The following is a 23941-nucleotide window of genomic DNA, read 5'->3' as shown; positions in this document are numbered from 1 at the left end:
AAGACTTACTTGGCAAGGCATGAAGTAAACAAACAGCATGAACTCTGGTGTTGCATGACACATGCATGAAACTACTAATGACACCAGGACGACTGACTGGCAAAGACAGGCTTAAATAATGTCTCTAGATTGGAAACAGGTGCGCAGTCCGAAGACCAGGGGCAGGTGAAAATCATAACTAAAACAAACAAGGGTGCACAAAAACAGGAACTAATTGAGTGTAAAACTAATAGAACAAAAAGAAAACATGATCCGGACCATGGATCATGACAATTACATGGATTCAATTCTTCTCAATCAATCAAACAATCAATAACAACTTTGATTTTAATTAATTCAATTTTTTTTAACAAAGACAGTTATGAAGTTAAAAAATAGCCTACTTTGCAGCTTTTTTGTTACATTTCACCTGTTTACTTTTATTCCACTTTTTTATATTTCTTTTTAATAGTATTTTTAGAATGTGACACAGGCCTCAAATGGCCTTCGAGCTGCACTTTGGACAACCGGGCTGTGATTACGCCACCCAACTGAAACAACAATCTTTCAGGAGACCACCGCTATCAAAGTGTGTGCAGCCATGGCTTTAGTTTCCACCCCGTTGAACACAAAGAACTCCCCCTTGCCGGGCCCTCTGTTCATAACAAGCCTGTTTTTTCCCAAGCTGTTACCGCATGCAAGGCATTCCCACAAGGGCCGCATTAACTTGCAGGTCATTGACCACGCCGAGCTGCTCCAAATGCCTTCCAAGCCGCCACAGAACACCTCACTGTACTAAAGTGTGAGGTGGGCACGGCTGTCGGAGAGATTCATTTTCATGCTGGGCTGCAGAAAATCTCCCTCCGTCAGACGCTCAAAAGGGCCCGCATGCCTGCTGGCTAGCAACCCCGCGGCACGGTGCCAGAATGCCAAGTGAATCCCAAGCACAGTGAAGGGTCGGGCAGCCAGAAAAAACACAAAATAGAGCGAAGCGAGAGCCCTTGCACATAGCAGCTCAGCCCGGGCCCTGGTTCATGTTTCTCTCAGGGTAACAAGCGCCACCAGAGCCGGCAAGCGAAGGATGGGACGTAAATATAGACAAATTAAAGGTGTCGCTGATACCGCAGCCACGTCAGAGTCGGCGTGCCATGTCTGGTCAGGCGGTAAAAAGTAGGGCAGCTGTCTTCACGGCTTACGTACGGTCTGGGGAACTGCCTACAGAAGTCGTCTCTGCCACTGTTGTCGCGGTAAAGGGTCTCATGTTAGTCAACTGCTTGAAAATAGCGTCTTGGAAATTAGTTTGAAAATGCCTTCAGTAAGCAAGGGGGCCACATATTCTAAAGACAAAACAAACACATACCAAACTACAACAAAAAGAACAAAGAAAAAAATGCAAGTGGCTGCATGCCCCCACAAGTGGGATATAAAAACCAAAATGTCGACAACCTGTGGGTCTTACTGTACAAGATCTTGGATGTCTAAGGACGGGCACCGAAACCCAGTTTCATAATCGCACTGGTGCCGATGTAGACGGAAGTAACTAGACTAGGACTGCAGCCATCGGCTATTTTAGTCGTTGAGTAATCTATCGATTAGGTTGTTCGATTAATCAGATAAAACACACTTTTAACTTTTCACAATTTAGTGAACATAGTTTAAATGAAGAAAGATTTTTCTACTTGCCATAGCCTTCATTACCTTCTATTGACTTTATTTTACCTCTGAGCATCTATTTACCATTCTTACCTTAGTTTACTTCTTTTGAACTTTCTTTGAAATGTTTTAACTTTTTTTTTACTTTATATTCACCTACTTGAACTGTATTTACTTTTTATTTACTATATTTTATCTTGTATTTACCCTTTAACTTTTTTTTTTACCATCTTTTACCTCCTGTTTAACTTGTTTGACCTTTTTTACCTCATGCATATACCTTCCAAATACCAATTTTTTTTACAAACTATTGACAATTTTTACCTTATTTAACCTTTTACATTTGACATTATATTTACATTATTTTACCTTTTAATCTGTGAATGTGAGTGTGAATATTGCCTGTCTATCTGTGTTGGCCCTGCGATGAAGTGGCGACTTGTCCTGGGTGTACACCGCCTTTTGCCCGAATGTAGCCGAGATAGGCACCAGCACCCCCCGCGACCCCAAAAGGAATAAGCGGTAGAAAATGGATGGATGGATGAATATTTTACCTTTTATTTACCAGTTTCCTTCTTTTACCATCTATGTAACTAGATTTATCTTTGTTTACCATCTATTTATCGTCCATTTCCTTCTTTCTGACTTTCTTTTACCCCATTTTGCCTTCTATTGGCTTTCTTTTAACCTTTTTCTTTACCTTCTATTTACCCTTTAGCTTATTTTACAATCGTTTATGATTTAGTTTCCTACTTGTATCTATTTATCTACCTTTTTTTACCATTTATTAAACTTGTTTTTCCTTTTTTATGCAGTCCGGATTTAATATATTTTTTAATTAATTGCACTCATTAAAAGATTAATCAAAGCAACATAAAATACTGTGGAGAGGCGGAGCCAACGAGTCGAAGGCGGGCAGGGCATGCTGCAGCCCTGCCCAAGATGGCGGCAAGGAGGCAGAGGATGCGGCGGAGCGGAGAGCCGGGGCGTGTCTAAATCAAAATCAAAGTTTAAATCAAAGTCGCTGCAATTTAAATCAGGTGCGTGGCTCACACACCAGCACACAATTAACTCATCTCCTCACGCTGAATAAAAGGGGAAAAGGAAGAGAGGTCGCGGAAGGAGTTGGAGTTGGAGCATCCTCCGCCTCCTTGCCGCCATCTTGGGCAGGGCTGCAGCGTGCCCTACCCCGCCGCTGGCCCGTTGGCTCAGCCTCTCCACAAATAAATGTATTAAAATAATCGTTAAGCCCAACACAGGGTCGAAAAAAAATGTAGCAACCGGTGCTATCATTCCAGTGCTAAATAAATGCTGCCTTAGCAACCTGCAACAGGTGCATTAGCGGTGACACTAACATCTTGTCAGTAAAGTAGCGTCCCGACAAGGGCACAACGAGTCTGACGCTGTTTTTAAACTTTATTGCCGACCTTAACATGCCAAAACAGCAGCCCTCATAACACCGCTAGTGCCAAAACAACACAGCACTCATTATGAACCAATGATGGTTACAGCAAGCAAGGTTGCATTCAAGGACAACAGGAATTTTTAGCATCAACTTTACAACAACATGTAAAAAAATGTAAAGAATGCCCATCCCTGGCTCTTGAAAAGGTTTTAGTTGGCGGAATAACAATTGTAGTCAACAATGAGATTTCACACAAATTTTCTTTGTAACCCAGAATAAGATTGTGGATGTTTTGTTCGGATAGTAAATCAGATATTGATTGATCAATGTTGTCTTGTTTTTACTATCTTCAATGTACAAAATATATATCAAATGGCCCCCGAATTCTTCAGTTTTTCTGTATGGAGCCCCTGCCGTTTTGTGACTCTTGTCCAACATAATATTGCTGGAGGACAAACGCTGTAACCGTTGACCCCACAGTCATATACACCTTGACATATGCTAACATTAGAATGCTAATCTTTTTGCAAAATTTTGTAACCGTTTACCCCAGAGTCATATCACTTGGTGCCAGACATGGTGTAGGAACATTATAGAACTGCCTCGGCACTTTTGCTATTTCCTCTTATTTGGCCACATATTAGATTGCGCATGCAAACGCTTTATACTAGCATTTTAGCTAATTTTGCATGTTTAAACCTAGAAATAAGAGATATTGATACTTGGCGCTATCATTGGCTTAATGTTAGCATGCTAACGTTTTACAATATCATTTTTGCTAAATGTAATTGTATGACCCTAAAAATCACAGATTTTGATAATGATGCCATCTTAGAAGTATGCTAACTTTTCCTGTGTCATCATGCTAACATTAACATGCTAACGATTTATGCTAGCAATTTTGCTCATTTTAATCACTTAAACCTGAAAATCATGGCTTTTGACACCTGACGCCATCTTTGAAGTATGCTAACTGTTCTTATGCAATCATTCTACCATTAGCATCTCAATGTTTTAAGTTAGAATTTAAGCACATTTTAAAAAATTAAAGCCAAAATTAATAGATTTGGAGTAGGAATGTCCGATAATATCGGACTGCCGATATTATCGGCTGATACATGCTTTGAAATGTATATCGAAATTATCGGTATCAGTTTCAAAAAGTAAAATATATGACTTTATAAAGAATCATTGTGCACGACGACGTAGGGAGAAGTACAGAGTGCCAATAAACCTTAAAGGCACTGCCTTTGCATGCCGGCCCAGTTACATATTATTTACGGATTTTCACACACACAAGTGAATGCAAGCATACTTGGTCAACAGCCATACAGGTCACACTCAGGGTGGCCGTATAAACAACTTTAACACTGTTACAAATATGCGCCACACTGTGAACCCACACCAAACAAGAATGACAAACATGTTTCGGGAGAACATCGGCACTGTAACACAACCTAAACACAACAGAACAAATACCCTGTACACCTTGCAGCACTAACTCTTCCAGGACGCTACAATATACACCCCCCGCTTTCCCCTACCTCCCCCCACATCAACCACGCCCCCCCCAACCTCCTCATGCTATTTTAGGGAGAGCATGTCCCAAATTTCAAGCTGCTGTTTTAAGGCATGTAAAAAAAAATATTGCACTTTGTGACTTCAATAATAAATATGACAGTGCCATATTGGCATTTTTTCCATAACTTGAGTTGATATATTTTTCGAAAACCTTGTTAAATTGTTTAATGCAAGGGTGTCAAATGTACGGCCCGTGGGCCGGATCAGGCCCAGGAACAGGTTTTATCCGGCCCACGGGTTGAGTTTGCCAAGTATAAAAATTTACCTGAAATTTTTGAATGAAAGACACAGCTGGTCTAAAGGTGTCCACAAGATGTCACAATATAAAATCTTTGTATCTATGTAGATCAGGGGTGCCCATTACGTCGATCGCGAGCTACCAGTCGACCGCGGGGGGTGTGTCAGTCGATCTCCAGTCAGGCTTTTAAAAAAAATAGACCTAAAAATTAGTGATCATCAATCTTCACCAAGACGTCACTTAAATGACATTCACGGTACCGGAGGGTCTTGTGAGATGACGCTGGCTGCTGCAAGTTCATTATTATGAAAATATGACCGAGAGGAAGGCGAGAAACACTTTTTATTTCAACAGACTCTCGCGCCGTACCTTCCGTCAAAACTCTAAAGGCCGACTGCACATTTCCTATCTTCACAACAAAAGCCCTGCTTCATGCTGCCTGCGCTAACTAAATACAGAGTCTCGGAAAACTGGCGTGCACAAGCGATCCCTCAGAAAGCTGGCGTGCACATCACTTGTGCACGCCAGCTTTCTGAGACTCTTATTTTGTTAGCGCAGGCAGCATGAAGCAGGGCTTTTATTGTGAAGATAGGAAATGTGCAGTCGGCCTTTAGAGTTTTGACGGAAGGGACGGCGCGAAAGTCTGTTGAAATAAAAAGTGTTTCTCACCTTCCTCTCTGTCATTTTTTCATAATAATGAACTGGCAGCAGCCAGCGTCATCTCACTAGACCCTCGGGTGCCGTGAATGTCAATCAAGCAAGCTACGGAATTTGCCGCCAATGTTTTTCTTGTAAAGTGTATGGAAGCTGGATGAATTAGATGCCAAAAACCAACCACTTTCATGTGGTATTGTACAGAAAGGACAACTTTTTTTCTCCTCCATTTGAAAATGTGGGCGTTATCATCATTACTGTCTGATTCCAATCAATGCAAGTCATCAGAATCAGGTAATACACCAACTTATATTCTTGTCTTTGTGAAAGAAAGACATCTATATGTGTTACACATGCTTGTATTATCAGTAAACACATTTAACTAATTCACAAAAATGTCTCTTTCATAAATAAATAAATATAAATGATATATATAAATGAGGTAGATCCCCTCGAGTTGGTCAATTGAAAAGTAGCTCGCCTGCAGAAAAAGTGTAGGCACCCCTGATGTAGATGATAATATATATGTAAAAAAAAACAAAAAAAACACATGATGTTAGTGCACCAGTCGAGGAAAATGAGCAAACTACATCCTGTAATTTGATTTTGATATATTTTTTTAATCTTGATAGATTGAAAATTAACACTAAACATTATCACATAATTTATTAAGAAAGTATAAATAACGGCAAATAAAGATAGAATACTATTAACCGCCAGATGTAAGTGTAAAAAACCCCCCGACAACATTATGATTTGAATGTGCTTGTTCTATTTTTAAACAAAAAAAACAATCTGAAGTTGTCTTACTTTTTAAGTTATCGTGCCGTGATTTTACCAGTCCGGCCCACTCGGGAGTAGATTTTTCTCCATGTGGCCCCCCATCTAAAATGAGTTCGACACCCCTGGTTTAATGCATCCAGCAGGGGGCATCACAATAATATTAAGCATAATAATGTGTTAATTCCACAACTGTAAATATCGGTATCGATTGATATCGAAATCGGTAATTACGAGCTGGACAATATCGGAATATCGGCAAAAAAGCCGTTATGGGACAGCTCTAGTTTGGAGACATAGTGTAGCTATGTGGTGCTACATGTAAACATAACATTCCCATTTTAACAGCAACATCATGCTAGGATAACACATTTGCTGAAGAAAAATGATCAAACTTACAGCTCCCACGTCTGTAGTTGACTGACAGCATTGTTGGCAGACAAGAAGGCTGTTTTTTAATGTGCAGTGAAGCCTGTTTTTTTTGGTGGTGCATAATCTTGCTAGAGACAAGCGGTATCATTACAAACTTAAAAAACGAGTGTGAAACAAGTGATTTTCCACACATTTGATGCTCATGTATAGGCCCTCGGAAGGCATTTTACCGCCAATACGTCATCATAGTGATCAGAGGAAAGATTTATTTTGAAACGCCGGGCTGCTAAGAGTGACTCACCGTGACCTAACGTCTGACTTGACGAATTATTACGGGAGATTTTAACAATCATTGCAATCAGATCACAACTGGAAAGGGTGTGGCCACGTTCCAGACAATTATACAAAAACACAGCACATTGGCTAATAAGCCAGAAGATTTTTTTTTGCCGAAATGAATGAGTGACTTTTGATGAACAAACGCTGAACAGGCAGCAATAGTTGTTTCGATAAAAGTGAAGCGTATGCTGTTTTGTAAATTAAGGAGACACACTCTCAGAAAGTAATCCACTAACAACCCCCAGGACAAAACACATTTAGGCGAGCGTGTAATCAGAATTAAATTGACACTTTGGGAGCAGTTTGACGCCGCCTCGCAATAAAACCACATCACTTGCAGTTGAAAGAGCAAACGTTTTGCGCCTCACGTTCTTTAAACAATCCTTTGGAGTCTGTCTTGGACATTTGTTTTTGGTGTATTTCTTTCCTCTTTTATGCAAAACATAAGTTTCCACTGCTGGTTATGAGGCAGATATTACAATAATGATAATAGTAATAATAATAATAATGATAATAATAATAATAGTAATAATATTTGTCATCCATCCATCCATATTCTACCGCTTGTCCTTTTTTGGGGTCGCGGGGGGTGCTGAAGCCTTTCTCAGCTGCATTCGGGCGGAAGGCGGGGTACACCCTGGACAAGTCACCATCTTATCGCAGGGCCAACACAGATAGACAGACAACATTCACACTCACAATCACACACTAGGTCCAATTTTTTTTTAATTATTTATAATTTTTTAATATGTATAGTATTTAAATGTTTTTAAAATAATAATAATAATAATAATAACATGTGACATACTGTATTTTGATAAGTACTGGACAGTGTTTCCTTTACAACAGCCACCTGCATGCCCTTGCTCATAAACACATTATAATGGGACTTAGGAATCGCACTACAGTGAGGCAAAAAAGTATTTAGTCAGCCACCGATTGGGAAAGTTCTCCCACTTAAAATGATGACAGAGGTCTGTAATTTTCATCATAGGTACACTTCAACTGTGAGAGACAGAATGTGGAAAAAAAATCCAGAATTCACATTATAGGAATTTTAAAGAATTTATTTGTAAATTATAGTGGAAAATAAGTATTTGGTCAACCACTCAAAGCTCTCATTGATGGAAGGAGGTTTTGGCTCAAAATCTCACGATATATGGCCCCATTCATTCTTTCCTAACACGGATCAATCGTCCTGTCCCTTTAACAGAAAACAGCCCCAAAGCATGATGTTTCCACCTCCATGCTTCACAGTAGGTATGGTGTTCATGGGATGCAACTCAGTATTCTTCTTCCTCCAAACACGACGAGTTGAGTTTATACCAAAATGGATACATGGATGATACAGCAGAGGATTGGGAGAATGTCATGTGGTCAGATGAAACCAAAATAGAACTTTTTGCTATAAACTCAACTCGTCGTGTTTGGAGGAAGAAGAATACTGAGTTGCATCCCAAGAACACCACACCTACTGTGAAGCATGGGGGTGGAAACTTCATGCTTTGGGGCTTTTTTTCTGCTAAGGGGGACAGGACGATGGATCCGTGTTAAGGAAAGAATGAATGGGGCCATGTATCGTGAGATTTTGAGCCAAAACCTCCTTCCATCAGTGAGAGCTTTGAGTAATTGACCAAATACTTATTTTCCACCATAATTTACAAATAAATTCTTTAAAATTCCTACAATGTGAATTCCTGGATTTTTTTTTCACATTCTGTCTCTCACAGTTGAAGTGTACCCATGATGAAAATTACAGACCTCTGTCATCATTTTAAGTGGGAGAAGGTGGCACAGTGGGAGAGTGGCCGTGCGCAACCCGAGGGTGACTGGTTCAAATCCCACCTAGAACCAACCTCGTCACGTCCGTTGTGTCCTGAGCAAGACACTTCACCCTTGCTCCTGATGGGTGCTGGTTGGCGCCTTGCATGGCAGCTCCCTCCATCAGTGTGTGAATGTGTGTGAATGGGTAAATGTGGAAGTAGTGTCAAAGCGCTTTGAGTACCTTGAAGGTAGAAAAGCGCTATACAAGTACAAACCATTCATCATTTATCATTTAACTTGCACAATCGGTGGCTGACTAAATACTTTTTTGCCCCATTGTATATATATATATTTTTTTTTACATAATATCCTGCTTCTCAAGACAGATACAGATCATTTATTCATCCTCCCTGTCCCCTAACGGGCGGCGTGGCGAAGTTGGGAGAGTGGCCGTGCCAGCAATCTGAGGGTTACTGGTTCAATCCCCACCTTCTACCATCCTAGTCACGTCCGTTGTGTCATTGGGCAAGACACTACACCCTTGCTCCTGATGGGTCCTGGTTAGCGTCTTGCATAGCAGCTCCCGCTATCAGTGTGTGAATGTGTGTGTGAATGGGTGAATGTGGAAATACTGTCAAAGCGCTTTGGGCTCCTTAAAAAGGGATAGAAAAGCGCTATACAAGAACAAGTACAACCATTCATCTAAAAGACTTTGATAAAGTTTTATGTGTTCACATGTGATGTTTTTTTACTCTCCGTTTAGTCCAAATAGCACGCTGAATGTCTTCCTTTGAAACAGGGAAGAAGTCGCACACGATGGATGCCATGTTTGTTTACACGACAGTGAGCTCAGGGAAAGTTACAGGCAGGCTAAAAGGAGCGCTTGATTTGCCCACCATAACCGCCTATATAGCAAAGTACGGGATAAACTCACTGGAGCTGATTTAACGGTATGAGGTCTAAACTCCTCATATCTGTCAGATGCTTATCTTGTGCACCCCTGTAGTTTGCTTTTACAACTCCGTACAGTAGATGTACCTTATATTCACCTGGTCTGCCAGAGAATAAGAAGACGTAGCAGTAGACGCAGTATCAGCGTTGCCATTTAGCGGTTTTGTCGCAATATCTAGCGAGCATTTAGGCCGCTGTGGACACTATTTTTTCAAAAAAGAAACTCGCAACAAATCTAGTGAGTTTATCTGTGTCTTTTGTACGCAAATGTCACTTTTCTCAAGGAGCACTCAATCTTGTTGGTGACCTTAAAAAAATATTTCCCCCATAACCCTCCCTCATATAGTGTCTACTACATTTTCATGCATCATAGTGCATTATGCAAATTTGGAAATGACTTCATGTGGACTTCACAACCACAAATAGATTGCAGTCCTGTAAGGAACGCAGCACAGTTTTACAAGTGAAGCTTCATTTAAAACCTGAACGAAATGCTTGAACAATTATCTTCATGACAAACATAAACATTAAGGCTTATATTTACTTTTTTAGGGTGTTGTTGCGGCATCAAGACTATTCCAAGTTTACCTGTATTACAGAAACCCGGACAAAATGTGTGGGCGAATACATGCCTCCAAACAAGTGACGCAACAAGCAAGACTTTAAAAATAAACATCAAAGAGGCTTAAAGGCCTACTGAAACCCACTACTACCGACCATGCAGTCTGATAGTTTATATATCAATGAAGAAATATTAACATTGCAACACATGCCAATACGGCTGGTTTAGTTTACTAAATTACAATTTTAAATTTCCCGGGAGTTTCGTCTTGAAAATGTCATGTAATGATGACGTGTACGCAAGATGTCACGGGTTTTAAGGAAATATGAGCGCTGCACACACACACAGCTAAAAGTCTTCTGCTTTAACAGCATAATTACACAGTATTTTAGACATCTGTGTTGCTGAATCTTTTGCAATTTGTTCAATTAATATTGGAGAAGTCACAGTAAAAAGATAGAATTGGGAAGCTTTAGCCTTTAGCCACACAAACACACGGTGATTCCTTATTTAAAATTCCTGGAGGTGAAACTTTACTATGGATCAGAGCGCGGTCAAGCAAACATGAATCACGACGGAATGTCAACCAGCAGTTTTCGGTGAGAAAATTGTGGTAAAAAGTCACTTCTTACCGGAGAAAAGCTGAGCTTGTGCCGTCCATAAAGCTGCCGTCGACTCCCCTGAGACATTGGCGTCAAGACACCCGTGGACGTACACTTCCGACTATCAGGTACTATTTAACTCACTAAAACACTAGCAACACAATAGAAAGATAAGGAATTTCCCAGAATTATACTAGTAAATGTCGCTAAAAACATCGGAATCCGTCTCAATGCAATCGCGTTTATTTTTTTTATTTTTTTTCTAGTCCATCGCTATCAATATCCTCAAACACAAATCTTTCATCCTCGCTCAAATAAATGGGGAAATTGTCGTTTTCTCGGTCCGAATAGCTGTTTTTGTTGGAGGCTCCCATTAAAAACAGAGTGAATATGTGAGGAGCCCCCACACGTGTGATGTCATCGTCTGCGACTTCCGGTAGAAGCAGGGCATTTCTCTTAACACCGAAAGTTGCGAACTTTATTGTGGATGTTCTCTACTAAATCCTTTTAGAAAAAATATGGCAACATTGCGAAATGATCAAGTATGACACATAGAATGGACCTGCTATCCCCGTTTAAATAAGAAAATCTAATTTCAGTAGGCCTTTAATTAAATCATTTTAATTTTTTGGTAGTTGTTCACTTTTCACACGTGCGTGATAAGAATAAGCTTTTAATGGCATTGCTATAAGAACAATTCAAATAAAAATGTTGAAGCTAGGGATGAGCACCAGTATGCAATGGAACCAATTTTTGGTAATTTTGTGTGTGTTGATAAATGTTAGTATCAATAAGAACAATTATTCTTTTTTTTGTAACATGTTAAAAAAAGGTCTGATTATGATAACTGCTGTCCATTTGTTTTGTTATTACATTACAGTCTCATTTGCAATGCAGATGCACTTCCAAGACATTAGATGGCAGTACTGTATTAGCAGTCCATGGTATGTTGTCAAACTAGGAAGTAGCTTTTTTCAGTAAGCTGATAATGTTATGTTGCGCCCTCAAAGTGTTTATACTGTAAGTAAGGTGCTTATTACACGCCAGCTGTTCGATTGTAACATTCACCTTAGTTGTGGAATTTGTTGACAAATTTTGAGGTTTAGAAATCGCCATGTAAAATTGATAATGTTTATAGTAGCCTTTCTATGGCAAATCCAGTGTAAATTAGCGACAAGCTAGCGCATTTTGGAAGAGTGGAGTCCTACTTTAAGTTTGAGCGTTTTCTACCAAGCATACTTGCTTTGTTGATGTTGAAAATTGCAACTTTACTTTGAGGGATTTCTGCTGAGTCCGCCCTGAGTGCTGCTTGAGTGATTGTTTACGTGAGCCGGAGTTCAGTATGTAACCGGATGTGACGAGTCTGCAACCAGATGTGATCTCACGTGCAACAAAGGTATCAAAGTATGGCACCATTTGATTTTACGTGAATCAATACTCGTTAGGCCCAATGAAATTCAGTCGCTTAACTTCTTTTTACGCTTGTATATCAGTTAGGAATACCAAAATGTGACTTAGAACATTGCCAGTACCACCAGTGAAGCTTCTATGATGGTCGAAGTTTGGCATAATATTCATATTTCCCATTTCTAAATTATTTTTTTCTGACATTTTTAACACCATCTGTCAGTTTTCTTTTATAGCCGTGTAAAATAATCCTCCTGACTATAAATGAGCACGACTAGATAAAGATACAGTATGTGAACATCTAGCGCCTCCTCGGGGGGTCCTGACAGGTGCTGCTGCACGGCAGGTGTCTATTTTGGGTGGGCTGGTGGACTGTACTGTACGTTACTGTAGTGGGCGTGGGAGAGCGGAAAATGTGAGGGGAAAAACATGACCCCCTCCCCTTCCTATCAAACTAATCTACACCCACAGTACATTAAAGTGCTCATTACCTGGCAGCTAATTAAATACAAGGCTCATTTAAGTGTGTTATACAACCCCTCATAAATATACTGTACAGCCTGTTGGCACCACACTGCTGTATAAGCGAGCATAACAATATATACAATACATACTCAATAATAATAATAATAACTGTAAAACTAACTGTATAATAAACAGTAATAACTATAAACTGAACAAACAATAAATTACCTGTAAATAAACAGAACAATTATAATAAAAATAAATAAAATAATAATAAAACATATTAAAATGGCAAACATCATAAAATATTAAATATAATAATACGTTTATAATAAACTGTAATAATAAACAATTAACTGAATTCAAAATAAAATATACATATTTTAAAAAATTCTAGTATAATAAAATATATTAAACGAAAAAAAACAACTAACAATAACTGTATAATAAACAAAATTCATAAAATAAAATATAAAAAATAAAAATAATAAAATACATATAATAAAATATAGTAAATTGAACAATATACAATATAATAATAACTGTATAATAGACAGTAGAAGGGAATAAACTGTATTAAAAATAAATACAATATTTAAAAAATGTATTATACAATAAAATATAGTAAATTATGTAAGAAATCCTACAATTTTTAAAATAATAACTGTATAATAAACTACAATAATACGTAATAAACTGTCAAAAAAGTCAATAAAATAAAAAACAATCAAAAATAATAAAATACATATAATAAAATATAGTAAAATGTAAAAAGAACAAAAAATATTGAAAAAATAAAATACGATACCTGCAATAACTGTGTAATAAATTGTAATAGTAAAATGTATCAAAATACATAAAATATAACCAAACATTCAATAAAATATAAAAAAACATAATAACTGTTATAATCACATATGACATGATATTATCGACATAGATGCATAATCCGTCAGTGTGCAAGCCCCCTTTTCCATGAAATATTTGCAGCAGAATTGGTGTGCAAAAGTGCAAAAGTTAGTAAAGTGCAAAGAAGAAAGAATGAGGTCGCAGGTTGTAAAAGTTGTGCTAAAAACACACCAAATAGAGTTTGAGCTTACCGAGCCTCTGAATGGGGTCCATGGTCTTCTCGGCCACCTTTGGTCTTTGCTGCCTGCTCGGGGGACCCACTGACTTCTCGCTGCTGGCCAGCATGATGGCGCGTAATAAGATCAGCACGGGCCGACACGCTCGCCTCCTGCCTGCCCGGGGAAGGACTCTCTGCTGAGGTGTACCTCTCACGGCGGACTGGCCCGGAAAGACCCTGACGGTGTCCGCGAAGGAGGAGCGGGGAGGGCAGCGGGATGGAGGAGAAGGAGGAGGAGGAGGGAGGACTCCTTCTTCTTGTCCACATGCACGACAAGTCCCTCCCAGTGCCTCTGCGCGTAATTTGACCCCAAAAGCAGGCGCACACTTTGGGCTGCTTGTCCGCCTGCATAAACACACACACACACACACACACATACACACACACACACACACACACACACACACACACACACACACACACACACACACACACACACACACACACACACACACACACACACACACACACACACAGCAACCTGACGCTCTTCTGTCAACAGACCTTGCTTTTGTTACTTTTTAACACTCTCTCCCTACAAAGCTCATACATACAAACCAGAGGTGTCCAAACTTTTTTTCACTTGCGCCGCACAATAAAAAGTGTACGGGGGCCATTTTGAGATTTTTTTATTTGTTAAAAAAATGCTGAAAACAGACATGTATTACATATAGACAGATAACATATATTGAGATTTTCTTGTTTAAACAGGGATAGCAGGTACATTCTATGTGTCATACTTGATCATTTCGCAATATTGCCATATTTTTACTGAAAGGATTTAGTAGAGAACATTGACGACAAAGTTCCATCTTTTGGTCGCTAATAAAAAAGCCTTGCCTGTACCGGAAGTAGCAGACGATGTGCGCGTGACGTCACGGGTTGTGGAGCTCCTCACATCGTTTAAAATCATGGCCACCAGCAGCGAGAGCGAATCGGACCGAGAAAGCGACGATTTCCCCATTAATTTGAGCGAGGATGAAATATTTGTGGATGAGGATAGTGAGAGTGAAGGACTAGAAAAAAAAAAAGACTGTGCAGTGAGAGTGATTCAGATGTTATTAGACACATTTACTAGGATAATTCTGGAAAATCCCTTATCTGCTTATTGCGTTACTAGTGTTGTAGTGAGATTATATGGTCGTAACTGAAAGTCGGAGGGGTGTGGCGACAGCCAGTGTCTCTTAGGGAAGTCACGCAGCTGCCTCTTTGACAGGTCCACGAGGAAGGAGGCAAGCTCCGCTCATGTCTACGGTAAGATCCGACTTATTACCACAATTTTCTCACCGAAACCTGCCGGTTGACATGTGGTCGAGAACCATGTTCGTTTGACCGCTCTGTTCCATAGTAAAGCTTCACCTTCGGGAATGTAATCCAGGAAACACCGGCTGTGTTTGTGTGGGCTAAAGGCATCTGCAATACAACACCTCCCACCTACATCTTCTCTTCTTTGACTTCTCCATTATTAATTGAACACATTGCAAAAGATTCAGCATCACAGATGTCCAGAATACTGTGTAACTATGCGATTAAAGCAGACTACTTATAGCTGGGATCGGGCTGGAAAAAAATGTCCGCTACAATCCAAGACATCACGCGCCATCATTAGCGTAATCATACTGACGTTTTCAACAGGATATTTTGCGCGAAATTTTAATTTGCAATTTAGTAAACTAAAAAGGCCGTATTGGCATGTGTTGCAATGTTAAGATTTTATCATTGATATATAAACTATCAGGTCGGTAGTAGTGGGTTTCAGTAGGCCTTTAAAGACATAACTTATTGCCAGCTTTGTGTTATAGGTCAGTGGTCGGGGGGGACCGGTACCGGTCCGTAACGCATTTGCTACCGGGCCACACAGAAACATTAATAAATGTATAAACTACCGCATTTTCTCTGAAAACTTTCGCCTGCCCCACTAAACACACCAATAAGCTGGTTAATAGTTGTATATTACAACTCCTTTGTTATAGTACATGGGACAATGCACATTAATAGACATATAAAATGTTAATGTGCCATATTGGAGCCAGGGGCTAATTTCTTGGCTGTTTTTATCTGCCACACGTGGAAAGCCGGTCCATGAAAATAGTGCATACATTAAATCGGTCCCTGGTGGAAAAAAGGTTGGGGAACCTTGTTATAGGTGATAAAGTGTATTATTAGGATTATTATTATTAGTTATTACTGGGGTGTCCAAAGGACCAAAGCTCCAGTTACTGATACTAATAACTAATAATAATACAATTTGTCACCTATAACTATATATATAACTTATATATATAACTTATAACTATATATATATATATATATATATATATATATATATACAAAATGCATACAAAAATTATGTGAGGGAGAGTTGTATTTTTTTATTGACAAAAATGATACAAATATATATATATATATATATATATTTGTATATATATACAGTATATATATTTGTATCATTTTTGTCAATAAAAAAATACAACTCTCCCTCACATAATTTTTGTATGCATTTTGTATACAACATTTTTTTAATTACATTATGTCTTTTTGCTCTTTTTTACTCACATTTTTACTTTTGGTTGTAGGCCAACAAAACCCGAGCTGCGGGCCACAATTGGCTCGCGGACCGCACTTTGGACACCACTGCTCTGAACTCTTCACAGCCTTTTAACTGCATTCATATCTACAAAGTGAGAGCTTTTAGTTTAAAACACAACACATTCCTTCATGAAATGTTACTTTCTGTCTTATTAATAAACTTTATTCATTACACATGATGCAGTAGCTCCTTTCCGCCAGCAGATGCCGACAAAACCCACAACAGAGCTGCGACTGATACAATTGGAATGATATTTTTATGTGATTTGTTCTGTGCTCGACAAACGCAGCAATGATCCAAAACCAGAAAAACAACACATAATCCCGAGTGTTTGACAAAAATGCTGCAGGTTTAAGGAACAAAACAAAAGTTAGCCAGGCTACCGGGGGTGCAAGACTTCTAAGATGTCCGTGGGATGACCAGAAAAATATTACAATATCATACAGTATAGAATTTAATTTGAATAGGGACCATACAGTTCATCATAGTTCCAAAACAATAAACGCAATTGGTGTACTTTACTAAAATAGTTTAAAGCTAATGCTTATTTTCAACTCTAGTCCTTAGCTGGGATTTTAACATATTGTAACACACCATACAAACAATACACATTTTAAAATAGCACCCTGTTAAATAAAATACACAATACAAGGTAACACCTTAAAGGGGAACTGCACTTTTTGGGAATTGTGCCTATCATTCACAATCCTGATGTAAAACAAGAACACATACGTCTAAGTAAAGTACATAACAATGCAGCTAATGAAAGAACTCTAAAAAAAAAAACATCCAAAAAGCGCCAACAATACTACATTTACATGTTTTGACCTGAATATTAACCAAGTATTAGTGATATTGTTATTGTAAGCTCTAACCCTGAGGAACTACTTTTACCTACTTTGGGACACATTACCAACACTACTGTATGGCATTAATGAGAGACAACAACGACAAAATTCAGTTTATCTCGAACATGCAATGTAAAGCATCACATATTTCCAGTTGTTTCATTACAGCACGTCCGAAAAGGAGTTGGAAGAAGCAGAGCTTATTTAATCATACCCCTTTTCATATCATAGCAATTTTATCCCATTTCATTGTTCTGAATTTGTAACAGAGCCGGTGTTTGTTTGTTGTGAACTTTTAACACAGAGCGGTGAAGCGAACATGTTTCTCTACGTCAACCCGCAAGTTTTTGGATGGGAAAATTGTGAAATTAAGTTGGCTCTTACCAGAGACTTGAGTGGATTATGCGACCTCCTCCTGTAGCTGTCAAAAAGGCAGCTGTGATCTTGGCTCCTCCATTGGCTTCTCTAAAGACACTGGCGTTTACCGCAGCCCTCCGACTTTCAGGTATGACTTCAGAATCTCACTAAAACACTATTAACACAATAAACAGATAAGGGATTTTCCAGAATTATCCTAGTAAATGTGTCTAATAACAACTGAATCGCTCACACTGCCGCCGCCTGGAGCCGTCGCCTTTTCTTTTTTAGAGCTTCACTCTAGCTTTCCTCATCCACGAATCTTTCATCTTCCCTCAAATTAATGGGGAACTCGTCGCTTTCTCTGTCCGAATTGCATTTGCTGCTGGTGGCTATGATTATAAACAATGTGAGGATGTGAGGAGCCCTACAACCGGTGACGTCACGCGCACATCGTCTGCTACTTCCGGTACAGGCAAGGGTTTTTTATTAACGACCAAAAGTTGCGAACTTTATCGTCGATGTTCTCTACTAAATCCTTTCAGCAAAAATATGGCAATATCGTGAAATGATCAAGTATGACACATAGAATGGACCTGCTATTCCCGTTTAAAATACGAAAATCTCATTTCAGTAGGCCTTTAAAAATCAATTCTACTGTAAAAAACAAGACACATTTCTCATTAGGTAGGAAGGCTCTCAGTAAACAGAACAAGTCGTTGTCTTACCAATCACAAAGGAAGCAGCGCCCTCGTGTGGTCAGTGCTGATTACTGCCACTGCTGCTACAACAATGCACTATCCTGTATGGACATTGTGATAGATGTGTGGCCACTCTTCGGGTTTAAAAGAGGCTGCACGCGTGCAAGGAAGTCTTCACGATGGAGTTATTCTACCTGAGGTGATGGAGGAGAAAATCCAAGTCACCATGTGTGCACACCATGGTGATGATTCCAATGCACTCCCTAATGCATCCTCCTCTAATCCCCTGCGAAACCACTGTGCAGAACTGTCGAATGAGGCCTTTTTTTTTTTTAAACAACATCTATCTTTCATCTTCCCCTCCATTGCTGCACCCACGTTTTGAGATTAAGTCATGTCTGTTAATCCGCACAAGCTGTGTGATCAGTGCAGGAGGAGCAGTTTTGCCTGCAGCCGCCGTGGTATATTATTTCTCAATCCTGGCGGCCATTAGGTTCCATATTAACTGGAAATGTCCAAGCTTTATTTACCAGGCCTGAAACTCTGCCTGCTTCTATTAGTGGAAACATCAGGCCTGTGTTGTTTGCAGCCATACTACTACCAATACTACTAGTCAACTATAAATAAATACGCGGTTAAATATGACGTTACAGTTTATTTGAATAATACCGGTTATCACACATGTGATAAACATTAAATCCACAATAGTAAAAGTAGTCCTCGTTTCAATAACACGGGAGCCTGGGTACTGTCTAATTCCTGGAGCACCCTCGGCGTAAGGGCGCTAATGTGACTGTTTCATTCGTTTTTTTGAGAGCATGTTGGAGTTTCATTTTACAAGATTAAGTAAAATCGATGAAAATTTGTGTATTGATAAGTAAGAAATGGAAGTCTTTCGTAGTACAGAACGCCCAACAGGGAAGTGACGCACTCCAGGAAGTATACCAGACCCCCCGGTGTTATTAACAATGACCTAGTGTTGCCAATTGTGACGCTAAGTGAGTTATATATTATTTTCTCGTTTAATCGATAATGTTAATCAAGGGAGAGCAAGTTTTGGCAAAAAAAAAAGACTTTTTATTGACCAATTGCATTGTTTCGCGTCGAATGAGCTAGCTTAGCATTAGCCGCCTCATTCACGGTGTCAGCAATGGCGTTATTTTTCCCGCGTTGCCCCCGCCCCCCCTCGTTTGCTCGAACGGCCGATCACTTATCACGCAACCGTTTTTATTTAATTGTATTTTGGTGCTGGAAATGGCTTATTGTTTGGAAGTGACGCAGGGTCTCGTTTTGCTAGCCAACGTTAGCTTGTCCTTAGCGTGTTCCACATGACGCTACAGCACTTGCACTGCGAAAGGAAGGAAGGAAGGAAAGGGCGCTCGCAGAAATGCTCTCGACGCTTCAAAGCGGCTCCGGTGAGAAGTTTTGAGTGACGATGGAGCAAACGTGCGCCGCCCTTCTTTAACAAACATCTCGTCGCTGTGCTCGGCTTGGCAGCTTTACTGCATTTGACGTTTGTTTACGGCTGATTCCACACTTCCGCCAGCCCGTGCCGACCTACACCCCAGCGTGTATCATTCCGCGCGACGCCACAAAACCGCCTCCATCAAATTATTTAACGCTCACATTCACTTCAGAACGATGAATTTGTTCGTAGTTAAACGCTATGGTTTGCAGTATGTCGGAAATGCGTCTTTAGAAGCCATTTATCTTTGCGAACATTTGAAACGGACTAGCTTCTTTTAGAGAGCTCTTTCACTTTGCTTTAAACGTAAGGGGTGCGTGTTTTGCTCGTACAATTTCCATTTGAATGCCATATTTTTTATTATCAATTTAAGCCTGTAACTCATGACATTGAGGCAATGTATGCGTCTTGGCGAGGTTATCTGGTCGTTTTCAAACGCTTTGTTGCAACTGCATGTCATTTCTTTAAAGAACCTCACCCGGAATTTGCCAGGTGGTATCGCCCGAGCCGAAGCCCAGGATCGCTTTCTTGGTTTGCGTGACGTCACGTTGACTGACAGCCAAAGCGCCCAATCAGAAAGTCGCTCAGGCTTAGCAACAGCGAAACCGCCCATTTGTCCAATCAGCGAAGAGAGAAGTTGACGCTGACCCGCTCGACATCACGGCACCCGATTGGCTCGCGTACGCGTCAATTATCCAAGCCTTTTGGTTATTGTAGTTCTAGAGAGTATCACTTTGGTTGTAATGTACGGCGGACGCACGCCACATCCCACAATGCATCGGGGGCAGCGAGCGATGGCATGCGCCTGGCTGGAGGCGGAGCACGTATATAAAGAGCAGCTCTCGCTACTGGAACCGCACACTGGATACTGTTGTGACGGCGGGTCGTCGTCTACAAGCGTCACGTTGACTTTGACAGCGTCGAAACGGTTAACAGTAGTTAGCGACAGTTGCCCTGTCAAACCCTCTGGGAGTGTCATTTATTTACTAACTTTACGTCACGTTTTTAACCACAACTTTTTTTTGAAAAACAAAACAATCTGCACTATTATTTGGGGGGGGGGATTGCAGAATAACTCAGTTTTGCGAACTTTGACGTTGTTTTTTTGTTGTTCTTTTTTTGGGGGGGTGTTGAGGTTTTAAGATGCGCTAGGAAAAAAAAAGGAGCCAGAAGAGAGGAAGCGGAAAAGATGACAGATCCAGCGGAGCAGACGCATCACCTGAAAAGTTGTGGCAGCCCATCAGGTGGGAGCAGCGCCGACAAGCATCTCCCTGCCAGCCAGCCTGCAGTGCCACATAACGGCACAAGAGGGCGCCAGAGGGGCGAGCAGCAGGACAAGTTGTGGCACAGCCGAGGCGGGCAGAAGGGGGTGTGCCCCGATCTCGCTGCCGGGGACGACCGGAGCAACCCCGGGGATGCAGCACTAACGGCAGCAGCTCCGCCGCCGGGGGAGACCCCGAACCAGGCCCAGGAGGGGCTGCAGGTCGACTCCGACACCGGTCTGGACGCGCGCCTGGGCCGCAAGCGTCACCGGCGTCGCGCCGCCAAGAAGAAGCGCAACTGGAAGCCTTACTACAAACTTTCCTGGGAGGAAAAGAAGGCGCTGGAGGAGCGAGAGACGGCCAGGGCGTCCCGCCTGCGGGAGGAGATGTTCGCCAAGGGGCTCCCGGTGGCCCCGTATAACACCACCCAGTTCCTCATGGACGAGCACGACCGCGAGGAGCCCGACCTCAACACCGAGACCGGACCCCGGCGCACGGACGACACGGGCAGCGAGGAGGACCTCTTCGAGCACGACGACGAGGACGACGACGTCGGCAGCGGCGGCGGCGGCGGCGGCGGCGGAGGAGTCGGCGTGGGCAGCGACGGCATCGGCAGAGCCGGGAACGCCGGCGGGGAGTTCCTGCAGCGGGACTTTTCGGAGACCTACGAGATGTACCACGTCGAGAGCCTGCAGAACATGACCAAGCAGGAGCTGGTCCAGGAGTACTTGGAGCTGGAGAAGTGCATGTCCCGGCTGGAGGAGGAGAACAACCGGCTGAGGCGCGACGCGGAGCCCGGGGGCGGGAGCGCGGAGGACTCCCGCCCGAGGCTGCGGGAGCTGGAGCGGGAGCTGGAGAGACTGAGGGCCCAGAACACGGAGCTCCTGCAGAGCCAGTCCGGGGAGGACCGGGGACAGACCACCAGCGACTAGAGACAGTCATTGAGGACTAAATCGTTACCGTTTTTTCTCCCCCTCGCCCCGTTCTGGACCTGAGTTGTTTTACTGATTGTATTTTTGTTTTTGTAAAGACATGACGTCATTTCCCCCCGGAAATAACAGTTTGTATGTTGCGTTTCCTCCGAGCTACCAGAAAGAAATATGAATTATTATAACTCAGCCCAGTTACTGTTGACGTTTTAACAGTTGTCTGTTAACATCCGGTCTATAATAAAAACAATTATTTACAAAATGTTTGACTCATTTTACATGAAAAGTGTTTTGTGTTTTTCAGTAAAAAGCTTGCTCCTTATTTACTTTTTCTAACCTTATTAGTGTGTGTGTTTTCCACAGAGCAAGGGAACTCTAAGGATGTGTTCTAATATTTACTATTATTGTCAAACAATAAAATCACTCAGTTAGAATATTTCAATAATATTCATTGTCTGATATTTTCCTTTGGGATAATTCACACTCCTTTCAATTTGGCTCTAATCCAGGGGTGTCAAACTCCTTTTAGATCGGGGGCCACATGGAGAAAAATCTACTCCCAAGTGGGCTGCACTGGTAAAAATCACGGCACGATAATTCAAAAATAAAGGCGATTTAAGATTGTTGTCTTTGTTTAAAAACAGAACAAGCACATTCTGAAATTGCACAAATCATGTTTTTTTACACTTACCTGTTGCAGTTAATAGTATATGTACTTTATCTGCTGTTATTTATATTTTCTGAATAAATCATGCAATAATGTTAGTGTTAATTTTCAATCAAGATAAACCTTTTTTTTTTAATCAAAATCCAATTAAGTATGTTATTTATGTAGTTTAATAATTTGCCTCGGATTGTACTAACATGAGGTTCATTTTGTAAATACCGTATTTCCTTGAATTGCCGCCGGGCATACAGCATGCGCCTGAATTACTGCCGGGTCAAACTCGCTTCGCAAAATAATTAGTGCATGCTTAGTATTACCGCCTGGTCAAACTCCTGACACTTCCCCTGTCATTTTCAAAATGGAGGAGGCTGATTTCAATACCGGTAATTTGAAATCGCATATAGGGAAGAAGATTAAGAGTTATTCAGTAGAATTTAAAGTCCAAGCTTACATCACACTCAAATTTTTACTGCATGCCTTTGGTAAGTGCCGGAGTGAGAAGAGGTTTTAAAATAATTAGCGCATGCTTACTTTTACCGCATGCCTTTGGTAAGCGCAGGATTGAGAAGAGGTTTTTTTAAAAATTACGGCCCCGGCGGCAATTCAAGGAAATACAGTATACTTTATTTGCCGTTGTTTATATTTTATGAATAAATTATGTAATAATGTTGGTGGTAATTTTCAATCAAGATAGAAAAAAATATATCAAAATCCAATTAAGTATCTTATTTATGTAGTTTGATCATTTTCCTCGGATTGTACTAACATCATGTGGTTTATTTTGTACATAAGTAGCATCATCTACAAAGATACAAATTGCTATTGCGACATCTAGTGGACACATTTAGAACAGCAGTTTCTTTCAGTCAAACATTTCAAATTCATTTTTCTACTTAGCAAACTCATCCAGTACATTTGACTACCCTTGCTCTAATTATTTATTTATGGATGATCTACTGCGATGAGGTGGCGACTTGTCCAGGGTGTACGCCGCCTTCCACCCGATTGTAGCTGAGATAGGCACCGGCGACCCCAAAGGGAATAAGCGGTAGAAAATGGATGGATGTTCTATTCTCGAGGGGCCAATACAAATCAAGCATTGGGACAAAAACTTTATCTGGAATAACTCCAAACATGGTAAATTGTAACATTGAAAAATATTGTGCATTAATCAATATTCAAGACAGTACTTTATATTCCAGAAGCTCTTTGACATGAAAAAAATCCGGCAATGAAATTTGACT

The 23941-nt window shown here is 40.7% G+C and overlaps 2 protein-coding genes across 4 annotated transcripts in view; one reads left to right on the top strand and one right to left on the bottom strand.

The window, feature by feature from the left end:
• The window catches only part of plcd3a (phospholipase C, delta 3a), a 65609-nt gene extending 45524 nt beyond the window's left edge, over nucleotides 1-20085 (bottom strand). The window contains exons 1-3 of one of the 3 annotated variants that reach the window (XM_061905467.1): nucleotides 18402-20085; nucleotides 16435-18330; nucleotides 13853-14223 (exon numbers count right to left, since the gene is read on the bottom strand). In XM_061905467.1, the coding sequence (XP_061761451.1) occupies nucleotides 13853-14223; nucleotides 16435-16436 (373 nt within the window). In that variant the 5' untranslated portion in view covers nucleotides 16437-18330; nucleotides 18402-20085. Of the gene's footprint in view, nucleotides 1-13852; nucleotides 16093-16434; nucleotides 18331-18401 lie in introns of those variants that run through there. The other 2 variants (XM_061905468.1, XM_061905466.1) reach the window with 2 other exon arrangements.
• Nucleotides 20086-20686: 601 nt separating this feature from the next.
• hexim1 (HEXIM P-TEFb complex subunit 1) lies at nucleotides 20687-22292 on the top strand. The gene has a single exon (XM_061905469.1). The coding sequence runs from the start codon at nucleotides 21029-21031 to the stop codon at nucleotides 22031-22033; it is 1005 nt and encodes a 334-aa protein (XP_061761453.1). The 5' UTR covers nucleotides 20687-21028; the 3' UTR covers nucleotides 22034-22292.
• The last annotated feature ends 1649 nt before the right edge of the window (nucleotides 22293-23941 follow it).

Source organism: Nerophis ophidion, linkage group LG07 (genome assembly GCF_033978795.1).
Source record: "Nerophis ophidion isolate RoL-2023_Sa linkage group LG07, RoL_Noph_v1.0, whole genome shotgun sequence".
Classification (NCBI taxonomy): Eukaryota; Metazoa; Chordata; class Actinopteri; order Syngnathiformes; family Syngnathidae; genus Nerophis; species Nerophis ophidion.
The sequence above is the reverse complement of the archived record's forward strand: the minus strand, read 5'-3'. Positions and strand labels throughout refer to the sequence as shown.

Coding starts and splice junctions, on each gene's coding strand:
- hexim1 (XM_061905469.1), top strand. CDS start 21,029: ATGACAGATCCAGCGGAGCAGACGCATCACCTGAAAAGTTGTGGCAGC.